This window comes from Nansenia antarctica, assembly GCF_963989245.1.
Source record: "Nansenia antarctica genome assembly, chromosome: 14".
In the NCBI taxonomy this organism is placed as follows: Eukaryota; Metazoa; Chordata; class Actinopteri; order Argentiniformes; family Microstomatidae; genus Nansenia; species Nansenia antarctica.
Window position 1 is genome coordinate 15,550,247 of NC_137684.1, and position 24,628 is coordinate 15,574,874.

A 24,628-nucleotide genomic window follows, 5' to 3' on the forward strand; every position below is an offset into this window, starting at 1 on the left:
CCTAACCCTAGTTTTCCCACATGTACCGTATTCCCACGTGTACCGTAACATATATACCTCTAAACCAAACTGATGTTTACAATACTACCTGCCTTACCTATCACTATCATTCTTTTGTTCGTTTTATTTAGATCATGTTCTTATATCACTATTTGCACTTTTGGTTGGATGCTAAACTGCATTTCGTTGTAAAGTACTTGACACTGTGCAATGACAATAAAGTTGAATCTAAATCTCTGTGTACACATCTCAGCAATGACAGTTAGATTTGTTAAGTGTTCATACAGAACAAACAATAGAAAAAAGAAAATAAGCCTTCTGCATATACTTAAATAAATTAGGCTGCATCCTGCCTTTCCTTCCTGTCTGGCCTCAGGACATCATCGACATCACAGGCAATGTTTTCCCTGGCCAAGCAACGATATTGCCTGTCATGACGCATCCAGCCCTGATATGCTTCAGCATTATATCACCACAGGCTTCCTCCATTACTTGTAGGAGGGGTATGCCCTCATGGGACCTGCACTGAAATACCTTCCAACTGGGCCTTACATCTTCTCGGCTGGGGTGAGGATATTGTAGTGTGTCCAGGAAAGTCATGAGATGGGCACTATTGTAGGGGCCCAGGGTTGAATAGTGATGGAGAATGCCTTGGTGATTGACCACATGGTCAACCAAAGTGGCCCGAATCTCATCAGAGGCAATTGCTCTCCTAGGTCGAGGTCTTAGTCTTCTACTTGCTCTTCCTCTTGCTCGTCGTCGTCGTCGTCCTCATCCTCATCCTCATCATCTCACTCCTCTTGCTATACCTCTCTCTGCAAAGATGGGATTGTGCCAAACATAGAGAATTGTGTGTAGTGTTTTCCAAAAAGCGTGGTTTAGAACTGCAAAATTAGTGGAAAGCAGAAAATGTGTTTTGTGCAGAATAGGTGTGAGATCAGGTACATGAGTTTAAGGGTTTGGTCATTGTATCTCAAGTTCCAGTGTTAGTGTGTAAGCAATTGAGAAAAACTGTAAGCAAAGTTAGCATTTAAAATAAAATAAAAAATGTTTTACATGAATGTTTATTTTAAACATTGACACAGTGCCAGAAACAATTTACATGCATTTCCATATTTTCAATCGAAGAGAAGATCTTGATGATAAAGAGGCTGTTCTTGAGAGAAAATTATCTAATATAGGCTAGAAAAAGTGCAATACTGCCGCAATTAACAAGGCGAGGGAAATGGTTTGGCAAGAAATTGTTGACCGATTAAATGCGTAGGTCATACCCCTACTTATTGTTTTATGTTCATATTTTAATAAATGAATATTCACTACTGTGGCGATATTAGCAGCAGGCTACAAACTATCAGATCATCACGATGGCATAGTGGTATTAACCACTGTCATGGTATCAAAGAGTTGTATTAAGACAGGGGTTCAAATCCCACTTCTGACAGACTTTTTACTGCATTTCGTTGTCTGATGCTTGTACTCTGCAATAACAATAAAGTTGAATCTAATCCAAAAATGTATGAAAATGATGGTATAGGCTAATTTACGAGAACTGACATGATGAAGCCTTTCTGACTAGTAATGATGTTCTTCTAGCACTGTAACTGGACCCTGGATTTGGCATAGATTATTATTTCTTATGATTACTGATGGATAGATGATTCACTTACTTAGACAGATGTATATATTGTAAATCGATTTGCATGAAGGCTTCGGTTAAATGTATTATTCTTTTTTATTTTTTTATTAAATCAAGGATCGAACCAGCAACCTTTGGACAACTAGCTGGCTGCCTTAAACCCTGCGCCAAATGATCTAAACTAGTCTTGATTGTCTCTAATCGCCCTTCATGGAATATAGGGCCCAGTCTTCAGACACCTGTATTTTCAATTAGGCTCGCCCCCTTTGCTCTCCCTCTTGCATCCATATACAACTATATAGTGATGCTATCATGATCACAATACACTGTTTATTTCATGATGGAATTGATACGAATATCTTATTGATCGGTGAACTAGCTCGTCTGCTGTTGGTTGTCCTTTTGTTTGTCATGTTTATTAATGTGTTTTAACTTTGTATTTATTTTACCCCCCTACCCGCCAATCTCAAAAGACTGTGCCTTTTGCCAGGTCGGCATTGTAAATAAGAATCTGTTCTTAATTGTCTTACCAGGTTAAATAAAGGTTAAATAAAGGTACAGTGCATTAAAAATGTTTAAACATTTTATTTAACCTTTATTTAACCTGGTAAGGGTACCTATAGGGGGCAAATATCGCCGATTAGAACTTTATCGAGGCTTAGAAGATAATCTCGTTTAGTGGAACGGGCCCCAGGTTAAATAAAGGTTAAATAAAATGTTTTTAAAATGTAATGCACTGTACCTTTAAGAGTGTCACAGTGATTTGAGTCCGTTCGGCCATTCCCATTCCCTGTCTCCAGCCGGTCGTGTCACTCACTCGACAACACATTTGTGGACTTCAAATTACTACAAATCTGCCCCACACAACCGCATAGGGTAGGTGCAGCTACACACTCAAGTATAGACTTAACATACAGCCCGAAGAGTGGGGAATAGTCAATTATAGGCAATAACATATGAATGTTACATCATGCACCGAACATAAACGAGCTTTGCAAGTTATATTTAGACTCGAGCTAATGCTAAACAGTGAGCTAGTCCATAGCATGCCGTTTTAATAACAACGTAAAGGCTAACTAGCTACCTAGCTTGCCTGGCTGACATGCCATGCATGGTCGCATAGAAGTGTGCTGGACTCATTAGCTTTTAGCTTAGCATGAAAGCAACTGTCTGCTCTTTGATTGTTGTGTTGTGTGATTCACTCGTAATATTGCCACGTTTTCCACATGGGTTTTGCAGGTAGCTAAGCTAAAGCTACAACTAGTACACTGAGAGTCGTTCAACGTGTGTTGTTTGTTGTCATGGTGCTGCGTTCGTAAATTCGCTCTGAGAGCGCCGGAGCACAACACTGGGTTCAACGTCATAAAGCGACCGAGTCATTTGATTGGACGAGAGGCGTTCCGCGAGTGCTGATCCGATTTCCAGAGCGAGTTTACGAACGCAGCCATTGGTGGAAGTGGAGCAGCTACAGCTAAGCGCACTGCTGAACAGCTGTTTGTCACTTTCATGATCTCGCAACGAATTGAGATTTACAACATATCACGGTAGGTAGGTGGGTGGCTGGGGAAAAAAATCATTATTGAATAGTGATCTAGCTGCATTGCATTTGAACACATTTAAGTGAACTCTCCTGTCAATGGTAGGCCTACAACATGTGTTTCTGCAGCAAAGAGTTGGGACAGTTGACAGTCAGTCCCACGTAGAGTTTGAGCATTATTTTTTTTTGCGATATGAAGTGTAGTGTGAATATATTTGCACAGGGGTTTTCAAAATGTGTCTTTGTAGGCAGTGTGGTTTGGAAATGTAATCCATGCACCCAGGGCATGCATTGCACTCGCTATCTCTCTCTTTGATTTTGTATCTTTCTTTCCCAATCTTTCCTCTTAGGCCGGGTGTCAGAGAGAGTTACCTAAGCTCCAGAGTTGCAATCGTCAACGTTTAGGGATCGTTAACTACCTGGCAAGTGGTGAGTACATGCTGTATGAAGCACACATTGTCTAACACAGCAGTGCCAACACACCGTTTTTAAGAAACCCGTTATTGCTGCATGGGTACAGTTATAATAATCATAATAATGCATGACATTTTATTTGTATTGCACTTTTCCTTCAAAAGAATCTGAATGAACTGTGCAGCTCGTTTGAATTCCCTGGCTTATTTGTTTTACAGACTCATTTACTTGTTGTAATATATATGCTGGCATGTCCCGGGAAATGCAGACATAAACCGTTTTCCCACATGTACCGTAACATACATATTACATTTGTAATATAAGCTTTTGAGATGAGCATGAGGTTATACAAATGAAAAGCGTGTTACAAAAATGTATTATTATAATAATAATATAATAACTATTATTATTATATTATTGTTATTATTATATAGGTTTTGGCCCTGTGGCCTGGTAGGGATTGGTGGTGGTGTCTGAGGCCTTCTGATGGTCCAGAGCCATGGATGAGGAGGACAGCCAGAATGAGCTGATCAACCGCAACACCTCCCACGGGAAGGGGAAGAGAGCAGCAACGTGGGCAATATCAGGTCTGGAGGCACTAAAACAGTTTAGTTTATTGGTCTTATAAGCATTATTGCAGGTTGTTAATATCTAAAACTGAATGTTTGAACACTTTTACGATATATAAAACATAATCTAATTTCGAAATCAGAATTTCAATGACTTTTAGAAATTCATAATTTATGAATGAATCTCGCAATATTTTGTTAGATAAGTTACATGTGTACATTTGTCCTGGTGTTTGAAAGGACGGTCCTGAGCACTTGGGAACACCATATGTTATCATATCATCACTCCTCTCTCATTCACTGTTTACACCTAGATGAAGATTCAGATGATGATGGCGAGGGGGCGGAGTCAGAGGGAGAGGAGGAGGGGGACTCTGACAGCGGTGAAGAGGAGGAAGAGGAGGGGGATCACATAGAGGGAGAGGAAGACGAGGATGATGAGGAGGACGAAGACGAGGAGACTGATGGTGAGGCTTAAAATAATGTATTTCCTTTTCTTTCTTTTTTTTTTCCCTTCTTTTTTTGTTGTTGTTTTGGAATCAACAGTTAACATGTTATTCTGCTTAACGTGAGTGTTCCAGAACCCAGAAGTGAATAACAGTGGCTGCGTTCGTAAATTCGCTCTGAGAGCGGCAGAGCGCACCCTGGGTTCGACATCATAAAGGGACCAAGTCATTTGATTGGACAAGAGGCATTCCATGAGCGCTGATCAGATTACCAGAGCGAATATACGAACGCAGCCTGTATGATGCACAGCTAATGGCTGATCTCTGTGTTTCACGTTTCTCTCTCTGCCTTTCCCAGACGGTGAAGAAGAAGAAGAGGAGGAGGATGCTGGGAAGGCCGCGGGGGGCGCTGTGGGTGGAACCTCTGCGGACCTGGCAGATCTGAGCTCTGACGAGGACTCTGAGAAATGCCCGATCTGCCTCAACTCGTTCCACAGCCAGCCAGTGGCCACGCCAGAGAGCTGCGAACACTACTTCTGTCTGGACTGCATCCTAGAGTGGTCCAAGGTGGGTCTGATACAAGGGCCAGGGGGGGAGGCTGGTGGAGGTAGAAATTGGAGGACGGGCTCCTTGTAGAGTACAGGGTTGACGAATGAGGAATGGTATCAAATGTTTAATACCATTCCATTCCATGCATTATAATAAGCCCGGCCTCCGATTTCTACCTCCACCTGCCTCCCCTGTGAAGGGAATATGTGACAAGAGACGGGGCAGAATGTGTCTCTGTTGTCCTAAGTGGAGTCTACACCCTGTGTGAATTTTAAACGTCATTCATTCATTCATCCACCTCAGCCTTAGGAGTTAGTCTTGTATATACACTTTATACTTTAGGGGTGAGTCATGTCACTAGCTGAAGATGTGTAGGATGTGTATGTGTGAAACATTGAGGATGTGTATATGTGAAACATTGAGGATGTGTATATGTGACATTGCGCCTCTAAGCATCGGCGTCTTCCTGCTCCTCCTCGTAGAACGCGAACTCCTGCCCCGTTGACCGCATCGTCTTCAACCACATCTACCTGAGGAAGAGCTATGGCGGCAAGGTGCAGAAGATGATGACGGTGCAGAAGCCTGTGAAGGAGGGCCAGGACGAGGTGGCGGTGGACCTGACCCTGGAGCAGACCACCTGCGAGGTGTGTCAGGGGAGCGACCACGAGGACCGCCTACTGCTCTGCGACGGCTGTGACGCAGGGTGAGACGCGTTACTGAAATATCACGTCCTCTGTGTATCCCCAGCTTCCTGCCGTTTGAGGTTGCATGTTGAGGTAGTCTGTTGAGGTAGCGTGTTGAGGTAGTGTGTCGAGGTAGTGTCGAGGTAGCGTGTTGAGGTAGCGTGTTGAGGTAGCGTGTTGCGGTAGCGGTGTTGAGGTAGCGGTGTTGAGGTAGCGTGTTGAGGTAGCGTGTTGAGGTAGCGTGTTGAAGTAGTGTGTTGAGGTAGTGTGTTGAAGTAGCGTGTTGAGGTAGCGTGTTGAAGTAGCGTGTTGAGGTAGCGTGTTGAAGTAGCGTGTTGAGGTAGTGTGTTGAAGTAGTGTGTTGAAGTAGTGTGTTGAAGTAGTGTGTTGAGGTGTGGTCCTGTAGGGGGGGGGGCGAGGAGCCAGAGAGACGTTCGAGAGCCTCAATGATTGGCTGAGGTAGAAACACAGGGTGAGGGTTATACATAAGGACGTGGCCACACTAGTCGTATGTGTCAATAAACATACAAAATGGGACTAGAATCGTGCATTCCCAGAATACATGGTAGTGATTGGCTTCATTCAGTCCACAGGATCTCCAACACCCTACACCAATGACGTTTTTGTAGGGGAGTGATAAAAAACCTCTTTTTTTTTCAACTTAATTCTCGCCACGTATTTGAGCATGTTGTTTCCTAGTGTAGTTGACATAACCCATCCCAATCCTCCCCAGAAATGCCATATTTTAAATCTAGCATCCGTTTTGTTTGGAGGGAATCCGTGTTGTATGCACACCATCTTAGCGTTTTAAGTGAGTCTCTCATACCACACAATTTCACTGTCTCCTGCCAAATCTTCAATACTACGTTAATCCATGGATTATTTTTATTTGTCATATTGTTTATTAATTCACTATGTGCAACTGCTATTTGAACCCCTTCTGCCATTGCACTCTCAGTTTCCTTCCATCTTGCAGAGTATGATGGGGTACCCCAATACACTACAGGCCTCAATTGAGCTGCGTAATAGTATTCTCGTGAACAAGGAAGGCGAAGTCAAAAGTCAATAGCTTTTTTGTGAGGGTTTGGTTGTAAGAAAGTTTTTTTTGATACATAAGGTTAAAGGTAAGTCATCCCCCCTGTTTTTGTGTGATGGTAGGTACCACATGGAGTGTCTGACACCCCCCCTGAACGCGGTCCCTGTGGAGGAATGGTTTTGCCCGGGGTGTGAAGCCAACAATCGCCATTCAAGTAATCTCACTGAACACTCAATACACTCACACAATCACCTCTTTTTTTACAAAGCAATGTAATCACTGGATATTAGGCTTGGGCCTTAGAACTCTCAAACCGGTATACCTTGCCTGGGAACAAGTCGCCAACTGACGGACTGTTCAGACTTTTATTCAGAAAATTGTAAATAAATTGAAAATCAATGACACACTCTCTAGTAGAGCCAAAACATTGCAATGCAATGGATTCTGTGAGTAACAGACACACCCCACTACTCTATGCTAACTAGTAGATTACTCAGAATAAAAGTCTCAACATTTTGATTGGTTGGCAACTTGTTCCCGGTTTCACCAGCTGCTGTCATATAAAAGTGTAAAAAAATAATGTATTGACAAGAAAAACAAGAAAAAACCTCCTTTCAGGAAGTTCTGGAGAAGACCTGAGCGAGGCGGAGAGTGTGCACAGCGCCCGTGCCACCACGAGCCGCCCTCGGCCTGCCACGGCGGGGCCGACCCGTGCCATCGCGCGCACGCAGCAGAGCGAGAGGGTCCGCGCCAACGTCAACCGCCACCGCATCACCCAGGCACGCACCGCAGAGGTTTGGCATGAGGCGTGCGCTTCTTCTGTCCCTGCATCTCTGTTAACACGCGCCAACGCGTCACGCACACACACACACACACACGCACACGCATGTTGTGGGAACCCGCTCACTTGACCGGAGTAAAAGTACACACACACAGCTAGAGAGAAAAGAGATGGAGGTCACTTTTAGGCGCATCGCCATATTTATTCCTATCTTAGGAGAAGTCGGGGCACTGCCCACTCAGGAGGACGGCGTAGCTGTAACAAAAGTCAATGTTCAACACTTTAAGGACGACTCGGGTATCAAAAAGTCAAGTAATAGGGGGAAGGGGCGATGTCCCACTCATCAGGGCAAAAGGATAACTCATTCAGTTTAAGCGGCAAAAAAGGATAATGTAGGTGTCCCTCTACTGGAGGGGGCTGCCGGCAGGGAAAGGGGGCGGGGCTCCATCACACCCGTAGTACTCGGGGGGCACTCCTGTACCTCTCTCCGGCTATTCTGTAAATCTTCGTCCCGTCGCCACTCCAGCTCTGGTTATATAGCTCTGGTTATATAGCTCTGGTTATCAGGGTTCTGCCCTCAGGTCATCTCGGTCTGGTCACACAAAGACACATTATTATAAACTTTCACACATAGTATTGGTCACAGATATACCACACACACACATACATACACTCTTCACCTCACTGCATTCAGCTAGCCTACTCGGTAACTGTGTCTCACCTAAGAATGTTGGCTGAAGATGTATGACGACTGTTGCCGTGTATGTGTTAGTCATGTTACATGTATGTGTTAGCCATGTTAGTCATTTTAACAATAGTGAGAGATGGAGGTAATGTAACTTTAAATTAAGTGATGTCCAAATAGAAGTCAAGGCTGGACGGTCGCCCCAGATGATGTTTTGACACTTCAGATAGCAGAAAAATTACCAATAACTAAAATGTTTGGAGAAGTTAGAATGGGTATTTATATGGGGAAGGTATTAGACATGCATGTTATCTTTTTATGTTTTTTTATGTTTTTTTAAGGTAAAAAATTCAGTTGGACAGAAAAAGTAGGCGTCTGGGAAGTTAAATTCTCATGGTTTTTGGTTCAGTTATCCCCTTTACACTGCGTTCCAAATTATTATGCAAATTATATTTTTCTCAGATTTTCCTAAATAGTCGATGCAAATGACAATCAGTATACTTTTCAAGTCATCAACCGTTAGAGTATAATTCAAATTTTATTGAACAAACCTCCAAATGATAACAGTATTTTTTTTTTAAATAAAAAACTCAAAATGCACTGTTCCAAATTATTATGCACAACAGAGTTTCAAAACATGTTATAGGTTGTAAAGAACTACAAATGGTAATTTGATGAATGTAGGGTTAGGAGGTCATATTAGGAGGTCATATTTACTGAAATCAAAAGCTATTTCAAACAAAAACATCTTAACAGGTCAAGTTACATGTTAACATAGGACCCCTTCTTTGACATCACCTTCACAATTCTTGCATCCATTGAACTTGTGAGTTTTTGGACAGTTTCTGCTTGAATTTCTTTGCAGGATGCCAGAATAGCCTCCCAGAGCTGCTGTTTTGATGTGAACTGCCTCCCACCCTCATATATATTTTGCTTGAGGATGCTCCAAAGGTTCTCAATAGGGTTGAGGTCAGGGGAAGATGGGGGCCACACCATGAGTTTCTCTCCTTTTATGCCTATAGCAGCCAATGACACAGAGGTATTCTTTGCAGCATGACATGGTGCATTGTCATGCATGAAGATGATTTTGCTACGGAAGGCACGGTTCTTCTTTTTGTACCACGGAAGAAAGTGGTCAGTCAGAAACTCTACATACTTTGCCGAGGTCATTTTCACACCTTCAGAGACCTTAAAAGGGCCTACCAGCTCTCTCCCCATGAGTCCGGCCCAAAACATGACTCCGCCACCTCCTTGCTGACGTCGCAGCCTTGTTGGGACATGGTGGCCATCCACCAACCATCCACTACTCCATCCATCTGGACCATCCAGGGTTGCACGGCACTCATCAGTAAACAAGACTGTTTGGAAATTAGTCTTCATGTATTTCTGAGCCCACTGTCATGCTGCAAAGAATACCTCTGTGTCATTGGCTGCTATAGGCATAAAAGGAGAGAAACTCATGGTGTGGCCCCCATCTTCCCCTGACCTCAACCCTATTGAGAACCTTTGGAGCATCCTCAAGCAAAATATCTATGAGGGTGGGAGGCAGTTCACATCAAAACAGCAGCTCTGGGAGGCTATTCTAGCATCCTGCAAAAAAATTCAAGCAGAAACTGTCCAAAAACTCACAAGTTCAATGGATGCAAGAATTGTGAAGGTGATATCAAAGAAGGGGTCCTATGTTAACATGTAACTTGACCTGTTAAGATGTTTTTGTTTGAAATAGCTTTTGATTTCAGTAAATATGACCTCCTAACAGGGTTCGAGTTATAAGCTGATCTCTGTGGGGGTCTCCAAAATAACAGTGCGAAATGTTCTCATGCACGCGCGAATCATGCCCACACAGCGATGGGACTTACAAGTTTTAATTAGCTATAGGCAGTAGCGGATTAAGGTGGTCAGTGGCCCTAGGCTACTCCTTTGTGTGAGGACCCCCCGCCCCCATACACAAGCCTCCCCCTCCCCAAAATATACAACTCACGAGCACCCTGCACACACACCACTCATAATGCTTTACCATAAAACACTTAAACACTTTAATAACACAATAACACAACAGTGTTAATAATGCAAAGAATTAAAAAAAAAGTTCAGTGCATTCAGTTCTGTCTCTATTGCTCTCCTCTCCCGTTGTCTCTCTGTTACTGTCCTGTTGTCCGTCTCTCTGTTGCTCCCCTCAGCTCTAAATGACAGAAATGAATTAGCTAATTAGTTGGCATGTAAACATATAGTTAGGGTTGGGTACAGTTTGGGTTTTATTCGATACCGGTGACAAATCGATACTTTAAAAACGGTACCGGTACCGAAACATCATCCTCATCCTCCTCCTCAAATACCAACATATCCTGACGCTACAGCTGCAGGCTACTCATTTCACCACATCAACAGCCCCACATGAAACAACAGCTATAAAAGCGATAGTCACACATGAATCTCGGCCAATAATTGTGTTATTTTTGCTATACAGAAGGAGCGAAAAATACATGTACACTAGGTTAGTAAAAAGTAAAAGCCACCTTACCTTTACGGAGACAAGATAGACCTGTTTGGTCTGTTTTCAGTAGGCTGCGGTCGCGGTCCTGGAACCCATGATGCTGACGTCCGATGTCCTTTCTTTATCCAAGATTGGATGAACGGGAGAGGGTCAAAAAATGGCCTTTTTTTGGGCGGCATGGTAGCTACTGTATGTATATACTCCTGTATAGCTAATGAATGAATGTTTGCTTCTCAATAATAGGCTAGGTGCACAATCTCACTACTTCCTGAAAGGCAACTGGTATATGAACATATCCTGTCTCACTCTATTGGTTTAATTGATTAATCAGCTGTGCACTGTGTGTTCCAACGGTTTACCGCACAGCTGATTAATCAACCTTTTGCTGTTGCACAATATTCTACTGCGCCCCATGGTGTCTTGGTGGTGAAGTGCAGGCAGTCAAAGGCCTACTGTCATTCACAGGAGATTAATGGTGCGCGTAGCTCTTTTGGAAAACGTGTTTATTTTACAATATTTATAATATAAATTAAATAATATTCATTACATTGACATTTTGATCAAATAATAGTTGTGGTAATGTATTATTAGCGACCCCCACAGATTTTTGATTTTACTGCCTTCATGGGAGCTCAGAGAGTCTCAGACCATCTCTATGGGAGCTCAGCTCCCATTGGCTCCCACATAACTCGAACCCTGCCTCCTAATATGACCTCCTAACCCTAAATTCATCAAAAAACCATTTTTAGTTCTTTACAACCTATAAAATGTTTTGAAACTCTGTTGTGCATAATAATTTGGAACAGTGCATTTTGAGTTTTTTATAATAAAAAAAAATACTGTTATCATTGGGAGGTTTGTTCAATAAAATTATACTCTAACGGTTGATGACTTGAAAATTATACTGATTGTCATTTGCATCGACTATTTAGGAAAATCTGAGAAAAATATAATTTGCATAATAATTTGGAACGCAGTGTATATTGTTTGAAAGAATTGTTGTATTGTTTGAAAGAAGATCAAATATTGATATGTCCATATTTCTTAAAAAAATAGCAAAATATTTCATGGCGTGTCCTAATTTTTTCATGACTATGTCTATGTGTTAGCCATGTTTCGGTCTAGAGTGGAAACATGGACAGGGCAGCGTGTGTGGAATGGGAATGGCCAGTAGTGAATTGAATAGTCTGTTTTACAGTTCTGAAACATGAAGCATGTCTGTGGTAGGACACAAGTCTATTACTAACTTAATTATATGGATCAGGGGAGGCTGGTGGAGGTAGAAGTCGGAGGATGTGCTCAGCGTAATGCTCAGAATGAGGAATGGTATCAAACACAGGCGTTTCTGTGTGGTGATGCATGGTGTCTCCCTCCCTCTCTCTCTCCCCCTTTCTCCCCCTATCTCTGTCTCTGTCCCTCTCCCCCCTCTCTTACTCACTCTCCCCCTATCTCTCCCTCTCTCCCTGTCTTTCTGTCACTTACTTTCTCCCCCCTATCTCCCTATTTCTATCTCTCTCTTTGTCCCTCTCCCTCACTCTGACCCTCCCTTTCTCTCTCCCCCTCCCCCCAGTTTGCTCCCAGGTTTCTGATGCAGTCCACCTGGCTGGATGACACCATCAATGCCGTGGTGGCGGGGCTGAACACAGCCGTGTACATACGAGACCTCACGCCCCGCGCAACAACCAGCCGCAGGCGCAAGACAGGTAGACACACACACACACACACACACACACACACAAACAGATAGAGACGCACACACACACACACACACACACACACATACACACACACACAAACAGATAGAGACGCACACACACACACACACACACACAGATAGACAGACAGACAGACACACGTGAGGAGGATTTTGGAGGAGCCTGTCTTATTTAAACCTCAGACATTTAGTTTGGTTTGCTCTCGATTGTTGAAGTGAGCGGTATCACCATGGCGAGATCAAAAGAGCTCTCTGAGGCCTTCAGAAAGAAGGTTGTAGATGTGTATGAGTCTGGGAAGGGATTTAAAAAGATCTCCAAACAATTAGAAATCGTTCCACTGTGCGAAAAATAATTTACAAGTGGAGAACATTTAGCCGCAGACGCAAGACAGGTAGATAGACACACACACACAAACACACACACACACACAAACACAAATACACAGACAGTGACAGACTCATAGGCACACACACAAAGACACACCTTTCCACTGTCATGATGGTTGACGACGTCTTTGTGCCAACAGTGAGGCGCAGGAAGGGCGTGAGTAAGAAGTCGTCAGCCTCGGGAGGGAAGGGCAAGGCAGCGGGCACTGGGGTGAAGAGGAGGAAGAGACGCAAAGTCAGGAGGAAGAAGTCCAGGAAGAGAACGGTGAGCTGTTACACATTCTGCTTTAGGCAATTAGATTAGAATTAGATTCAACTTTATATTGTCATCGCAGAGTACAAGTACTATACAACGAAATGCAGTTTAGCATCCAACCAAAAGTGCAAATAGTGATATAAGGGCATGATATAAATAGAACAATGGTATTGAATGGTAGTGATAGATAACTATGTAGTATACAGTATGTGCAGAGGTAGTATTGTAAACATCAGTTTAGTTTAGCGGTAACATGACCTACTGGGGTTTTTCTCAGATAACATGACTTACTGGGGTTTAGATAACATGACTTACTGGGGTTTAGATAACATGACTTAAGGTCTTTGCACACCAATGCGTGCGTTTTCGCATGCGTATTTTTTTATCCGTCATCCGAAAAAAACGTTACGCACCAAGACCTTGCACACCGGTCCGTTGCGGAGTCCGTTGCGTTTTTTTACGTTGCGAACATTCGCAATATGCACTCTACATTCTAAATTCTAACAGTTCTAGTGGAGGGACAGGAGGGAGAGCACTGGAGGTGTGGATCACGCCAATTATCCAATTCACTGTGACATTTAAATGCCATGGCTACAGTAAAGTACCATTGGTATATAGTAGTTGTGCTTCTGGACACCTCAACTATCCCACTGGTCTAATATCCAAATAAGACACTACTGAGGAAGGGAGAAACAACAAGAAATATAACCGCAAGCGGCAATGGGGCGTGTTCCTACAGATATGCCCCCATAACCATAAATGGGGTGAGATTGACAGACATGGGGTAGATCTACAGCAGGTAGAGTGATGTACCTGTATGATGCACTGACAGTCTGTGACAGTGTGTGAACCTGCCCGGACCCTGCCCTTCTGCCTGAGTTTGAGTAGGATGCTGCCCAAATGAATGTTATTGTTTAGTGATGCTGCCCAACTGAATGTTATTGTTTAGTGCCGTACGCTTTCGTGGTATTATATTGTGTGAATTATCATCTGTATGTTGTTTTTCTTTCACTCGACTAACCACCGAGATAATACTTGAGACATGTACTTCTGTAAACATTAATCCAACTGTCCTAAAGTTCTAATTTGACGATGTGTCCCAATCTATACCATGGCGGAGTGGTCAATAACAACTCTCAAAAGGCTTTTGACGGACGCGAAAAACGCAGAAAATCGAACCTGTTGCGTTTTTTTATTTTGACGGACGAATTATTACGGATTGGTGTGCAAGCGTGGTTGACACAACATGAGTTCTAATTTATTTTTTTAACGGACGTAAAAAACGCACGTAAAAAAACGCATTGGTGTGCAAGGGCCTTTACTGGGGTTTTTCTCAGATAACATGACTTACTGGGGTTTAGATAACATGACTTACTGGGGTTCAGATAACATGACTTACTGGGGTTTACTGTGTGTGGACGCTACCATGGAGACTCTGTTTGAAGTGTGTGTGTGTGTGTGTGTGTGTGTGTGTGTGTGTGTGTGTGTGTGTGTGTCTCTGTCTCCAGGCGGTCAAGAAGACGCCTACGTCCCGGGGCCGTATCGCCCGCAGCTTGGGGATCAGCAAGCCCAAGCGGGGGTCGACTCTGCCCTCCCTCTACCGCCCCACTGAGACCACCCTGGGCAGCATGCGCTCAGATATAGGGGCCGCCTCGCTCTCCGTCTACGGAGACCCCTTCGGCCTGGACGGCTTTGATAATGGGTATGTCACTGTGTGTGTGTGTGCATGGGTGGGTGGGTGCGTGTGTGTGTGTGTGTGTGTGTGTGTGTGTGTGTGTGTGTGTGTGTGTGTGTGTGTGTGTGGGTGTGTGGGTGGGTGTGTGGGTGGGTGGGTGGGTGGGTGGGTGGGTGGGTGGGTGTGTGTGTGTGGAGAGAAGAGATTGAGGGCCCTATTATGCACTTCTTAACTTGCCGTCTTAAGTCTTAATTAAGACGCACCGCCAGGTTAAGACCTACCGCCACCCTTATTATGCGCTTCATACGCGCTACTGCAATTATGCAGGTGTCGCTAGGCGCCCACACATAAGACGTAAGACCGTGCATATATTACTCATTGTGGGAGTGGTTTCATATGTTAATGAAGTGCGCTAGGCGCCCCTGCTATTATGCGATCTGACTTTGCGCCTAGCGCTAAGAAGTGGTTTGAAAAGTTCTTAGGCGCTAGACTTCATGCACGTTTTGAAACACGAGCGCGCCTCCGCGCCGACCGACTTCTTAAGAATGGCAGCTTCTTAAGAAAGCTCTGGTGAATTCCATGCCCAGGAGGGTTAAAGCAGTGCTAGATAACAATGGTGGTCACACAAAATATTGACACTTTGGGTACAATTTAGACATGTTCACTATGGGGTGTACTCACTTTTGTTGCCAGCTGTTTAGACATTAACAGCTGTGTACTGAGTAATTTTCAATGGACAATACATCTATACTGTTATTCAAGCAGCACACTGACTACTTTAAGTTATATCAAAGTTTCATTAAGATAGTGTTATCCCCTGAAAGGATATGACAGAATATTTGCAAAATATGGGCGGGGAGAGAGTTCAGCTTCCTGACAGCCTGGTGGATGAAGCTATCCCTCAGCCTGCTACTCCTTGCCCGGAGGCTCCTCAGTCTTCTCCCTGACGGCAGGAGACTGAAGAAGCCGTGTGTGGGATGTGTGGTGTCGCCTGCCATTCTTAGTGCTTTGCGGGTCAGGCGTGTGTTAAAAAAATGTCCTGGAGGGAAGGGAGGGGGACTCCAATGATCTTCTCGGCTGCTCTCACTGTGCGCTGCAGGGTCTTTCGGCAGGATGCCGTGAGACCACCGTGCCACACAGTTATGCAGCTGGTCAGGACGCTCTCGATGGTGCCCCGGTAGAAGGAGCACATGACGGGGGGCCGGGGCTTTGGCTCTTCTCAGTTTGCGGAGGAAGTTGAGGCGTTGCTGAGCTTTCTTGGCCAGTGATGCGGTGTTAGTTTTCCAGGAGAGGTCCTCAGTGATGTGCACACCCAGGAATTTGGTGCTGCTCACTCTCTCCACAGCCGTTGATGGTCAGTGGAGGATGCTGGGTGTGCGCTCTCCGGAAGTCGACAACAATCTCCTTTGTTTTCTCCACATTGAGAATGAGATTGTTGTCTCCGCACCATGTGGTCAGTCGGCTCACCTCGTCCCTGTAGCTGGACTCATTATTGTGGATCAGACCCGCCGCAGTTGTGTCATCCGCAAACTTGACGAAGACATTGGTGCTGTGCTTTGGTGTGCAGTCGTGGGACAGTAGGGTGAAGAGTAGGGGGCTGAGCACACATCTTTGTGCGTGTGCGTGCGAGTGTGTGTGTGTGTGTGTGTGTGTGTGTCTGTGTCTGTGTGTGTGTGTGTGTGTTCTGTGTGTGTGGAGAGATTGAGGTTGTGTGTGCGTGTACTAATGGTAGTGAAACTGGTCCTAGGGATGAGGCGGAAGAGCAGGACCAGGTGACATCACTGCTGGACGCAAAGAGGCGTGGCCTCTCTCGCTCCGCCCTTCGCTCTCACCAGCCTGTGGCTCGACCAATCACTGCCGGCGTTTCCAGGTACCTTCCCATCAACCGTTCTGTCATCATCATCCCTTCTCATACACACACTCTCATCCACACACTCTCATCCACACACACTCATCCTCACACTCTCATCTCTTCTCATCCTCACACTCTCATCCCTTCTCATCCTCACACTCTCATCTCTTCTCATCCTCACACTCTCATCCCTTCTCATCCTCACACTCTCATCTCTTCTCATCCACACACTCTCATCTCTTCTCATCCTCACACTCTCATCCCTTCTCATCCTCACACTCTCATCCCTTCTCATCCTCACACTCTCATCCCTTCTCATCCACACACTCTCATCCACACACTCTAAACATATAGTACACAATAAAACACTATGATAGTAGGAATACCCCCCCTCCCCTGCACCCTCCGCTCGTCCTTTTACTTCACCTCCTGTTGTTATTTTGTTTTGTTTGCTGCTGTTTCTTTTCTTTCTGTTTAGTTTTAACTGTGTTTGACACCTTGTCAACTCCACTGTTGTTAACCGGAATGTATTTTACTGTCTCTTGTCCTGTGAGGTGTCCTTGGGTGTTTTGAAAGGTGCCATACAAATAAAATTTATTATTATTATTATTATTATTATTATTATTATTATTATTATTATTATTATGATCCACACACAGTCATCCACACACTCTCATCCCTTCTCATCCCCTCACTCTCATCCCCTCACTCTCATCCACACACTCTCATCCACACACTCTAAACATATAGTACACAATAAAGCACTATGGTGGATTGATTATTTATGTAATTTCTTGACTGATTGGTAATTGTTTCTGGCGTGGTTGCCGTGGCGTGGTAGGCGGGGAGGTGCAGGCCTGCCCCCAGTGGAGGAGGTGGTTGAGGCGGCGCCTGTGCCCGACCTGTTGGGCAGCATCCTGTCAGGACAGAGTATGCTGCTGATGGACAGCGCTGACGTGGTCATCAACAGAGACGGCACCCTCAAGGCTCTTAAACCAGGTGTGGGTGGGTGGGTGGGTGGTTGTGTTGGGTTGGGTTGGGTGTGTGTGGGGGTGGGGGTGTGTGTGGGTGCGTGTCTGCGTGAGTTTAAGAACACAATTAGTTGTGTTTGTGTAGATGCGCAAGTGTGCAAGCACAAACAACACATATATTTTTACATATTATGAAAGTGCAGACTGTTAGCTTTCAAATGATGTCATACATTGAAAATAGTTGGAGAAGATACGCTTATTCGAATGTTGGTACACCTCAAACCAAATAGCGGACAAAATCTGATCAGAACAGTCTGTGCACATGCTGATGGGACTTGAACATGCTAAAAGCACATAACTACACATAACTAGATGATCACACAGTCATTGCTTTTTAACAGTCCTAAAATGTACGTTTATTTACTAACACTCACTATACAAAGCAGGACGGCAGAGGATACAGTCAATCCAAAACAAGCAGAGTTCTCTGACAAATTATACATATTTAGTGATCCTGAAACTGTTTGTTTTATTGACTCTCTTCAACACTTAAACTTTCGTAATATGAAAAAAATCAGAAAACCCATTAAAAACATATTTAAAAAAAATATGTTTTGGTCATTTTTGTGACTTGATGATTCGTGACTTGTTACCTCTTTCACCAGCCACTGTCTCATATGTTGTGTAATTGTATTGTATATGTTTTGTGTTGCAGTGAGTTTGTCGTCATCGAGGCCTGGCAGTAGCTTGACCAGCAGCCCAGGGGACCCCGGACCTCAGGTCACCCCAGGGATGTCCCCCAACCCTGGGGTCAGCCCCCTCTCTCTCCACTCTAACGGAGATCCAGCAGGAACCTCCCCAGGGCCCTGCCTGTCCCCACTCACCCCCTCATCCCCCGGCCCAACCAACCAAAGCCACCACCAACCGCCCCCTTACTCCCACCCTCCCACGCTGGGTCCTCCACCTCTTCACCCCCATGCCCCCCACCGACCCAACCCCCTACCTGGACACAGCCACCGGGGGACCAATGGTGTAGGTCCCCCTCATGGATCCCATAGAGGGGCCACCTCCACCTCCGTCCCCACCCCAGACTCTCGCTCCAGGGGGAGGGAGACGGCGCTACCACAGCCCCAGGCTAAGAAGGCCGCTCCCAAACCAGTGTGGGCGGGGGATGTGTCAGTGCTACCCAGGATACCAAAGCTAAAACGGGAGAGTAGTGAAGGCCTAACGAACGGTAGCACCAGCAGAGGGGGTAGTAGTGGGAGTGGGAGTGGGAGTGGGAGTAGCAGCAGCAGTGGTGGTGGTAGCGGTAATGCTAGTGGTCGCAGTAAGGCTAGTGGTAGTAGTAAAGCTAATGCTAGTGGTAGTAGTAAAGCTAATGCTAGTGGTAGCCGTGATGCTAGTACAAGTGGTAGTAGTAAAGCTAATGCTAGTGGCAGTAGTAATGCTAGTGGTAGCCGCAATTCTAGTGTTAGTGGTAGCCGTAATGCTAGTGCTAGTAGTAATGCTAATGCTACTCATAGCGGTAATACTAATGCTAATGGTGGTAGTAATGGCCTACCTGGGCCAGGTATGCACAGCTTGGCTGGGAACAGGGGCAAGCAGCAGGGTGTGGACCAGCAACAGGGCCGAAACCAAACCAGGCCGAGACCAGACAGAGCAGCCCCTCCTCCTTCAGCCTTCTCCAACTCCTTCTCCTCTTCCTCCGCTTCCTCGGCAGCGTCTTCCTCTTCCTCCTTCTCGACGGTGTGCTTCCGCATCAACTCCAGCGGGAACGCGTGGCTCGCCCACAACAACGCCTTAGAGACCGTCAGCGAGGCCACCGAGCAAGAAGCAGCAGCGGCAGCAGAGAAGGAGAAGTTGGCGAAGTTGGCGAAGAAAAGAGTGGCGCACGTGAGCAAGGCGCACACACAAGTGGCGCACACACCGCAGAACTCGCACTCACACACACAGGTCAAAGAGGAGGAGGTTGAAGAGGAGATCTACGACCCCTTCAATCCCACTGGTTCTGACTCCAACGGCTCGGACAGCGAAGCTGAGGGCCAGGCCACGGAAGTCAATTCCCAGAATGCAACGGCAGCAGCAGCGGTAGGGGGTAAGAGACCTGGCCGCCAGGTGAAAGCTGAGACACTGGAGAGTAGGATCTCACTGGCGCGGTGTGAGGGAGGAAAGCGTGTGGCGGTGAAGAAAGAACCAGAGCACACTGTCGTCGTCGGCTCTGAGAGGCCTGGTCACGGCCCAAAACCTGCACCCATGTCTGGGATGACGATCACCGCCGCCACACCCCTACCGCCTCACAGCCTGGTTCCAGTGAAGATTGAGAGGAAAGACCCAGGGGAGGAGGAGGAGGAGAACGGAGCCCCCACCTCCCTCCAGAAGAGAGCCACCGTTCCCACTCCCTCCGCTTCAGCCTCAGCCTCCAGCCACCACAGCGAGAGGAGGGTGAAGACGGAGATCAAATCAGAGCCCAATGACAGTCCACCTAGAAGGACCACAAAGTCACGGTCTAAGTCCCCCAGCAGGTCCTCCGGTCAGGGAAGGAAAGCCTCTAAAGGGAACAGTGGTGGTGGCAGTGGTGGCAGCGGCGGCGGCCAATTGTCGAAGGAGCGACGGTCCATCTCAAGCAGCCCAGAAGCAGGCAGGAGGAGGGGGGGAGTAGACCAGGATCGGTCATCGTCCTCCCAGGGAAGGAGGGGGAGAGGAGAGGAGGAGGGGAGAGAAAGGGAGAGGGAGAGGACACAGTCGAAACGCTCGCGGTCCAGGGAGAGGAGGCAAACACCCTCCACCTCAGACAGCTCGCTCTCCGAGTCGTCCGACCGGAGGAAAAGACGCTCACACTCACGCTCTAAAGATAGGAGGCGCTCGAGGTAACTGTGGCTATTATTCATATTAAACCTTTCTGTCTTTTTAAATTTTGGGGGGGGCATTTCTACTTTTGCGATAGAGACAGTAGAGATTGGCTGGGTGTGAGAGAGAAGGAATGACATGGAACATATGTCGAGCGTCGCAATCGAGCCAGGAACCTTGCGTTTATGTGGTACTATGCGCATTAGTGTGTTACAACTAACCCCCCCCCCAAGTCATGTAAATTCTGTTATTTTACTCTACTATGTTCTTTTACTCTAAGTAGTCTCCTGTGGGTGAAAATGTACATTTTCTCATCTATCTTTCTTTCTCTTGCTATCAGGTCGGGGTCTCGCTCCAGCAGCAGAGAGCGTTCGAAGAGAAGGAGGAGGGGGGATGAGAGGAGAGGAGGCAGCAGGGAGAGGAATGACAGCGCCAGAGGGAATGAGAGAGAGAGGGAGAGGGGCCGGGTGTCGAAGGACAAGAGGCACGGTGGTCGTTCTCGTTCTCGCTCACGTTCCAGATCCAGGGATAGGAGGAAAGAGAAAGAAGACCGCTCAAGATCACAACATCCGCCATCTTCTTCTTCCGGTTCAAAGGTCAGGGTTGAGCCGGGGTCAAAAGACCGGAAGAGGTCGCGGTCAAGAGAGAGGAGGAAAGATGAAGGGCCGTCGCAGAAAACAACACAGAAAACAACACCAGGCTCTTCCAAAGAGCCGAAGGAACTGTCTTCCAAAGAGCCCAAGGAACTGTCTTCCAAAGAGCCCAAGGAACTGTCTTCCAAAGAGCCCAAGGAACTGTCTTCCAAAGAGCCCAAGGAACTGTCTTCAAAAGAGCCCAAGGAACTGTCTTCAAAAGAGCCCAAGGAACTGAAAGAGAAGAAGAAAGAGAAAGCTCTCCCTCAAGGTTCTCTCAAAGAGAAGAGAGAGGTGAGACCGGTGATCAAACAAGAGATCCCTGCCTTTGTGTCTAGGTTGAAACCGGTTGAAATTGGCTCTGATGTAAAAAAAGAGATCAACTGTGTTGACATCGGAACAGACAGTGACGTTTCAGCAAAACTGGTCAAGGAGGAGGTCCTGAAAGTCATCAAGAAGGAGAAACTACCTTCCTTTGATATGTTTATGGAATCGCCGGACACTAACCCAATCAAGAAGGAAAAAGCCCAAACGCCTTCTCTCAGTGTGGTCAAGGACTTTCCTGAGCCCAAGGAGATTAAAAAAGAAAAACGTTGCCCGCCCCTCAAAAACGAGGCGTTTCTCCTCACTTTGGAAGAGAGATGCAGAAAGGAGCAAGTGCCATTAGAGAATCCTGTGAAGATCAAATCTGAGCCTATCTGGCCTGAGTTACCTCAACACCTGCCCCCCAATGTCCCCCCTCCACCCTCCACAGCACCACCCCAGCCCAGCCCTGTCATACCCAGCCCCAGCCCCAGCCCTGGCCCTCTCCCTCAGCCCGCAGTCACAGCAGACAGCCTCCAGGGGGCGACCTCCTCTCTCCCTCCTCCAGAATCCTCTGACACCCAAACAGAGACTTCAACCCAAACCAGTGTTCAATTCGAACCGACGATCTTAGTGAAGGAGGAGGCAGAGGACCAACCCTTGGACTCCGATGAAGACTTCAACGACGTGGACATGATGCTGGACTGCCTGGACTTTGTGAAGAGTGAGAAGAGTGAGGAAGGGGACCCAGGAGGTGGTGGTGGTGGTGGCGGGGAAGAAGGAGAAGAAGGAGGTGTCGTACAGGAGGAGGTGGAGGGGGAGCAGGTGAAGACGGAGGGAGAACCGGTGCCTGTCACTGCCGGAGCGGGAGCCAAGACCAAACCGTCAGTGAAGAGGGTCACCTGGAACCTCGAGGAACCTGAGGATCCGCCAGTAGAGAAGACAGCCAGTAGTGAGTATTACCAAAAGAGGACTTATCATCATCATTACTTTTTATTATTATTACAGCTAATCTATAGCTAGCTGGACTTTGTAAGCCTAGAGGCTTATGGACACATCTCAAGTCATTCCTTGATTCCTCAGTTCTCTTTCCTGGGGGGTATTCCATCAACGTCGCTAAGGGAAAATCTATGATAAGTCTTTCAAGATGTATCAAAATAAGCCAGGATTTACCTTTAGCGATGTTGATGGAATACCCCCCTGGTCTCCTTTTCAAAACTCATAGTCGGAGGTTTCCTCCTCTTGAGCTTTCTCTTGGACATTCCCCTCCAATGCATTTTGAGAAGGAGCCGAGGAGAGAGGATGTGAGGAATCAAGGAAAGACTTAAGATATTCGTCCATTAAATTGTTTTCTTTTGTTGTTTTTAAACGTCTTGTTGTTGTGATCCTCTCCCTTCACTCAGAGTTGGCCCTCTACAAACTGAAGCTGAAGCAAGAAGGAGCTCGCAGACCCGCCTCCTCCACTCAGCTGGCCAATCAGGTATGTATAACCCACCCCCTTTAGCCAATAAAATTACCTCTGTCACTTCCACCACATCCAAAGATCTATAAATTACTCTTTAGACAATCCCATATTTGTCATATGGGGCGGCTGTGGCGCAGGAGGTAGAGTCGGCGTCTAATGATCGCAAAGCAGATCGGCGGTTCGAGCCCTGACTGGCCACATGTCGAAGTGTCCTTGGGCAAGACACTGAACCCCCCAAAAATTGCTCGCAATGAGCGGGCTGGCGCCTTGCATGGTAGCTTGCCGCCATTGGTGTGTGAATGTGTGTGTGAAACATAGGCCATTGTAAAGCGCTTTGGATTAAGGCGCTATATAGTCCGTCCATTTACCATTTAATCAGTGTGTGTTTATCAAAATGCGTGTTGTTGTGACCCTGTGTGAAATGCACTTGTAAACTCCAAGAAACTAGTTCGATAATGTCTTTGATCGCAAAAGTATGTATGAACTGCAGCGCATGGTGTATGGCTGGGTTGTAAATAGTTGAAACAATGAGATATGTATTCACCTTTGCTTTGCCTTGCACAAAGCGGGAAACTGCCGTTGTAGTTAAGCCCATATCTGGACTTGTAAGCACTTCTCCAACGTCAGTAACGTCATTCTGTAATATACTCCAAATATCACAATATTCTATAATATATCTAATATTGGCCCAACCCTAATGTAAAATGTTCCAATTGCACATTCCTGTACGTGTAATGCACATGCATTTCCCCTACATGGCCACTAGGTGTCAGTCTATGTCTGCTGTGAAGAGTGGAGAGAGTGGATGTGTCAATCACGTGTGGGGCCAATAGACCTATCACGTGACCGAAACTGCAACTGATAGAGGAGCGTTTTCTGGAAAATGAAACTAAAAGTCTGACAGGGGAAATTCAAGTTTGTGCCAAGAGGAATGTGACACATCAGCTATTATGTGCAGACCAAGACAAAAGAAATCCTTTCAGGATGAGGCAATCATGGATCATGGAACATAATTACCCTCCTGAGCGTTGTTGCATTTGTGAGCCAGTGTTTCTGGCGGTCAAGTGATGAACCACTTCACATTATATTAAAGGGACACTTCACTTTTATCTTAGGGGTAATTTCCTTAGGACCTTTTCTCTCATCTTTTTGAGTACAGAAAGTAGCAAAAAAGCTGTTTTCACCTATGTAGTCATTGGTATGGTGCTGGAGATAATGAATAGGAGGTTAAAAAAGTAAGAAAGTGACATTTCCCTTTAGTATTTATAAAAGATATGGTAATTGTGACAATATAAAGATGTATCAGTTAGTAGCTGCTCTTATGCAGAATAATAACCGTGTCAACATAATGCCAGTATGGCCAAGCTTCTAACTTCTAACTGACCCTAGTGTAACCACCAGTCTCTCTCTCTCTGACCCTAGTGGCCAACAATTCTACCATTCACAGTTAACTTAAGTTTAACTAGAACTAGTTAAGTTGTTTTTATATACTCAGTTTATATCTCCAGTCATATGACTTTTTACAATTATTGTTTATTTTTGTCTACACCTGTCTCTCTCTCTCTGACCCTAGTGTAACCACCTATCTCTCTCTCTCTCTGACCCTAGTGTCTACACCTGTCTCTCTCTCTCTGACCCTAGTGTCTATACCTGTCTCTCTCTCTGACCCTAGTGTCTATACCTGTCTCTCTCTCTC

General features: G+C 45.8%; 1 protein-coding gene across 1 annotated transcript in view; it reads left to right on the top strand.

Moving 5' to 3' along the window:
* Nucleotides 1-4,086: 4,086 nt before the first annotated feature.
* The window catches only part of phrf1 (PHD and ring finger domains 1), a gene marked incomplete at its 5' end in the record, with an annotated part of 30,205 nt that continues 9,663 nt past the window's right edge, over nucleotides 4,087-24,628 (top strand). Inside the window, 15 exons of the mRNA XM_080544625.1 lie at nucleotides 4,087-4,174; nucleotides 4,471-4,623; nucleotides 4,961-5,169; nucleotides 5,634-5,854; nucleotides 6,993-7,084; nucleotides 7,489-7,664; nucleotides 12,401-12,533; nucleotides 13,072-13,196; nucleotides 14,696-14,889; nucleotides 16,610-16,732; nucleotides 17,556-17,713; nucleotides 18,401-18,964; nucleotides 19,256-20,552; nucleotides 20,873-22,419; nucleotides 22,871-22,947. Coding sequence (XP_080400751.1) covers nucleotides 4,087-4,174; nucleotides 4,471-4,623; nucleotides 4,961-5,169; nucleotides 5,634-5,854; nucleotides 6,993-7,084; nucleotides 7,489-7,664; nucleotides 12,401-12,533; nucleotides 13,072-13,196; nucleotides 14,696-14,889; nucleotides 16,610-16,732; nucleotides 17,556-17,713; nucleotides 18,401-18,964; nucleotides 19,256-20,552; nucleotides 20,873-22,419; nucleotides 22,871-22,947 — 5,157 coding nt within the window. The remainder of the gene's footprint in view (nucleotides 4,175-4,470; nucleotides 4,624-4,960; nucleotides 5,170-5,633; nucleotides 5,855-6,992; nucleotides 7,085-7,488; nucleotides 7,665-12,400; nucleotides 12,534-13,071; nucleotides 13,197-14,695; nucleotides 14,890-16,609; nucleotides 16,733-17,555; nucleotides 17,714-18,400; nucleotides 18,965-19,255; nucleotides 20,553-20,872; nucleotides 22,420-22,870; nucleotides 22,948-24,628) is intronic.